The 5,297-nt window shown below is 33.5% G+C and overlaps 1 protein-coding gene across 3 annotated transcripts in view; it reads right to left on the reverse strand.

Annotated features, from left to right (window-relative positions):
- LOC110020669 (NAD-dependent malic enzyme 62 kDa isoform, mitochondrial) overlaps positions 1 to 5,297 on the reverse strand; it is a 150,022-nt gene that overhangs the window by 78,664 nt on the left and 66,061 nt on the right. For all 3 annotated transcript variants that reach the window (XM_020718849.1, XM_020718847.1, XM_020718850.1), the window contains exon 10: positions 3,297 to 3,408. In XM_020718849.1, coding sequence (XP_020574508.1) covers positions 3,297 to 3,408 — 112 coding nt within the window. The remainder of the gene's footprint in view (positions 1 to 3,296; positions 3,409 to 5,297) is intronic.

Consider the following 5,297-nt stretch of genomic DNA (forward strand, 5'->3'; position numbering starts at 1 on the left):
ATTTTTTATACCTATTTTTGAGATATTACACTTTAATGGAAGATATTTGTGTGTTTTTCTTTCAGTTATAAGTAAAAATGTAAAAAATGCTAAAAGAAGTGAAAAAGAATCAAATTTGGAGCAAAAACGTGAAAATTATGCTAAAGTGTTTTGGCACTTAAGCGTCAGATGTGACGCCTAAGCGCCGGTGAAATAGAGAAGGCCGCGCTTAAGCGCCAGAGGCCCCGCGCTTAAGTGCCAGAGGCAGTTATTTGGGGGTTTTCTTCATTTGGCCAAATTTTGAAGAGGTATTTGAGGCACATATTGGCTAAAGAGGGTGGTTATGACCACTAGAAACGAAAATATTACTAAAAGACTTCTGAAAGGAGGCATCATTTGGAGAATACATCGAATTGGGACACATTTTGAAGAGTTATCAAGGCAACTGTTGGAGATTTATAAAAGAAGGAAGTTGAGAATTCTTGAAGTGTGCTTGAAGTCCTGAAAAGTGTTTAAAAAGGGAGAGAATTTCAGGCACAAAAAATTTACTTTATCATTTTTTGTTTTTAGTTTTATTTTGAGAGTTAATAGTATTGTAAAAGAGAAGAGATTCAAAAAAACTTTAAGAATTTGATGGAGGATTTGAGATAAGTTTTTATCTTTTGTTTTTAAACTACTTTTGGTTTTAATCAAGACTTCTTATTGGTTTGACAATGATTTATACTTTTAAATTAAAATGTGGTTTTGTTTTCTCCATAGATTCTGAGTAGTTTTCTTTATCTTTCTTCTTAAAATGATAAGTAATTAAAGTTTGGATGTTGTGGAGAGTATTGATTTTTACTGTTGGAAGAAGTTGTGATGATTTAAATCCATGTGTTGACCTCAATTTCTGTTGAGGTTTAGTTTTTCCTCTTTAGTAGCCTAGGGTCTAGCCATAGGACTTTTCCTGTTGACTATTCCTAGAAAACTAGACATGGAACCCTCACCACTAGAAATTCCAAACTTTTCTCTACTCAACTTGAAGTTTCACATGTTGCTCTTAACCTCTAGCAGAGTCAGAGGACTTTAAAATGACAGGTTAAAGCCCCAAACTTGGTTTATTGTTTTAGGTTCTTATACGAGATGTTAACCCCTAGGTGGAAGGAATCGAGGGAACTCTAGAGTGAGAGCTAATGTCTTCCTTGCCTAGCCGATCTTCAGAACTATTCAAACTTTAAATTAGTCAATGTTCTTTATAACATCTCTGGTAAGGGTAAATACTATAATTGCTTATATTTGACACAACACAATTTGCATACTTCCACAACAGAATTCCTATGTTTATTACTGATTCATAATAAGGAAATAAGGAGAAAGATATTTGAAAGATATTTTCAAATTCAGTGTTTTTCTTTTTAATAAACTCAAGTTATATTTTTAAATTGTTACTGTTAAGAGATTGCTTATTGAAGGCCAATCAAGATAGTCAACCTCTAAGAGCAAGTTGGTTGACATGAATAAGAATTATTTCTATTATGACATACAATTAATCATCAATAGATCTTATATAGCATCAATCTGTGGCTTTGATATTCAGGTATTAATAAAAAAGTCATATATTACACTATAACGATACGTATATTTGCGTAGTATCCCAATACATATATATATAAATTGAAAAGTTAAATTCTTATTTTCTTCAGGATCAAGTTTTGACTCTGTTGCAAAGTAAGGAAATATAAGAGAAAATATAATCAGAGACAATATAATCAGAGACATTGTTATAATTGTTGCATATAAACAGTTGGGATCAAATGACAACACCGACATGATCAACCTACCAGGGCACTGGACGTAATGCCATGAAACGTCAGAAGCTTTGACGAATGAGGTAGAAGCTTCCCCGATCCCAGGATATTGATGTGGGGGACAGGGAGCTGAATCGGTTCAACCCAGTTCAACAAAGGATAGGGGTTGAACCAATCTCTTCCCTTTTTTCATTGGGTGGGAAATTCACCCCTCCCCCTTGTTTTCTGTTTTTCCGCCTATATGTATATTATAAATAGGTGTGTTTGTTGAATTCAAGTTAGATTATTGTGAGTTTACTTTAGGTTCTGTTTGGACAGTCGCCCGCATCCCCTCTTCTCCTCCGAGAGGTATTTCCGACAGCGAGAAGATGCTTCGGCTGTAACTTGTCCCGAGGGGGTGATTGTATATTTCTTATTCCTATATTACCGTCTGCCGTATGTCATCCGCTCTCCCGGGATCTCACCCCTCCTGCCATCCCTTCAACTCATTGTTGATTCCCGTCAGACCAACCGCATCACCTAGTCACCCTTGCCCCTTCCCACTGTACCGCATGGCCATCTGCCCCCACCAGCTGGAAAGCAGCGGGTTGCTTTCCCCGCCCGTTGCTTCCAGCCACACAACTCCAAAACTGCAGCCATCCTCCAAACCTACAGCTATCCTAATCTTGCAACCCCCTTTTCCCAGCCTCCCAAACTTCCAGCTACCCTTCCAAAACCTGCAGCCATCCTCCAAATCTACAGCTGTCCAAATCCTGCAGCCCCCTTTCCATCCTCCCAAAACTGAGCAGCACATTCCCATCCTTCCACACATGGCAGCCGCTGCCTTCCCTCCTCGCCATTGCAAGACTGGGGCTTTGTTGTGCCTTTTTCTCGTTTTCTACAGTGAGTTGTTGTGAGTCGTCGTTGTAACTGATTCAATTTCAGCAATAATATTCCGTTTTTATTTGTGATTTGGGTTACCCCCGGTATCATTCAGCCTTGAGGTGGACCTAGAAAAAAATGATTTGATTAACTCCACTGTCACCTAAAAACATGAGTTTCTAATCACTGAAACAAAATCTTAAGCATACCACATAATGCTGCAAATATCAAATTTATACTAGAACCTGCATTGACAAGTGCCTCATGTATAGAGTACCTCATATAATACGTTCAGCCTTCCATTAACAAAAATGTCTCCAGAGAGGGGCAAGTTTAGGGACTATTTGGAATCACTTTCCTTTTTTTTTAAAACATATTTGTTTGATATATTTTTAACATGTTTTTATTTTTTTATTTTTTCATTTTTTTAAATAAAATAACTTATTTTCAAAAATACTCAAAATAAATTTTAGAAGTTTTGAATATTTTAAAAAACAGATAAACATGGCATATCAAATATGTTTTATTTCAAATTAAAACATAAATAAAACAAAATAAAAAATAACAAACAAAATCCAAAAATGATTCCTAACAGCTTCTTAGTATTCAAGAGGAATACATTCAGCTAAACAAATAATGAAGGAACGATGTGCCGCATACTTAACTAACCTCAGCATCAACAACCCAAAACTGTCTACCAGCACTTTCAAAGGCAGATTCGTTGTCGCCCAACATTTTTGCCATTGTTTTTCTTGCAGCATTAACAACGCCTAAGCCAGCGCTGTATGAAAAAAGACAGTTCATAAGTGCAACCCAAAACATAGCACCAAGCTACAAACCCAAAAAGATGGCGCAATGAATGCTCAAAATACTCTACAGCATGCGCTTAAGCAAATTATTGTCAATCATCAAGCTTAATTACCAAAGAACCTAACTAACATTAGCAATTGTATTTCCAAATGGAGATTTAATGCTTCAAAACTGCTATTTCTGACATCAAGCACGTGAGAAAAAGTGTATTATTGATGCTAAATTGACAGCCACGGGTTACATCTATGCCAGCACTCGAAATGTAACTATGATTTGATTTACTGATTTTTCGTGTTAAACAAGAAAGTAGGAAAAAGTTGGGATGTCAAAAGTAATGCATCACAAATTAACCCAATTGTGGTTAGAAATATGAAGGTATTGGTTAAGACACTTTCACATGGCATGCCACAACTTAAATAAATTGTGATGAAAGTGATAGAACTTAACTAAAGCTTAAAACTAAGCCTTCATTTGCTACTCAAAACGTTGGAGCCTTGAGTGAGAAAGCTAAAAAGTTGGTTGATGCAATAAAAGTAACAAGCATAAACAGCACATGTTTGTAATAAACAAAATGACCGGGGAAAAAATAAAAAACACAGAAAAGGATATTTGACTAAATTTTCTTGATATAACTTATGAACTTGATTCTTTGTAAGCAGAATAGAATTGACAAAGTTCAAAAATATCAATCCCTGATCATGGGCATATTTATCACATATCATAAGAAAAGGGGATTTATTCATAAAATTAAGCTTTCAAATTATAAAACCTAAAAATGTTCAAGCAAAATCTATTGTTAGAGCATAAAGAAAAAAATTTCATCAATCCTCTGCAGTCGTTTGTCAAGGGTAACGTGTCACAATCAGACTTGAGGCTTGAAATTAATCAAGGCAAAAAATGACAGTCAGACAGTGAAAAATAAATTTTCTATATTCATCTATAATTTAACAGACGAAAGAGCTACTAATCAAATTAAATTAAAGTAGTATACTTAAATTTACCTTGTTACTAGTTGTCCACATCTCTTTATACACGTTTTCTCTTATATAACTCACATTTTAATCACATAGTTAGCATGAAAAATTAGTTTAAAATAATAATGAGCTAAACAAGCCAGAGAATACTCGTACTTCAAAACTATAACAATACAATGAAAAAAAAAACAATACACATGCTAGTTAAGCTTTTAAAAAATCAATATAAATATTTAATAGGTTATTCAATGAATCGTACTATATTAATAACATAGTAATATCATTCTATATTTGTACAACTGTACATGAGAATGTCTAAAGGTTGTTTCAATTAAGACACATCAATATCAATATCATTTTCTATATATGTGCACGGGCACTTAAGTGTTCCCCCACTATTAACATCAAAGGATGACTTCATCATAGTAAGTCATGCATATACAATCAATTTATGCAAATCATATCATTCATAATATCACATCACTCAACATATAATGCTATAATGCATTAAATATTTTATAATATAAGATTACAAGCATTCGCATTGAAATGATTGAGAAAATTTAAAAATAGAAAAAAAAATCAATCGTATCACTCAACATAAATAACAACTCATAAAACTGATTTAAAAGAGATATCAAAATGAAATTATAATTTAAAAATAGGAGTACTCATCTTGATGACGATTACCTTGTTGTCTTGATGCGACCTTTCTAAAAATTAATTGCCTAAAATTAACAACAACAACAAAGCCTAAAATAAACATGTATAAAATTTAATTGATTTTTATTATTTTAACAAACTATTAGCTTTTCATTGATTAAGTATTAAATTTACTTTACATAATACAGCTTAATTTCTATTTAATATATATATATATGTATAG

This window comes from Phalaenopsis equestris, unplaced genomic scaffold (assembly GCF_001263595.1).
Source record: "Phalaenopsis equestris unplaced genomic scaffold, ASM126359v1 Scaffold000107, whole genome shotgun sequence".
NCBI lineage: Eukaryota > Viridiplantae > Streptophyta > Magnoliopsida > Asparagales > Orchidaceae > Phalaenopsis > Phalaenopsis equestris.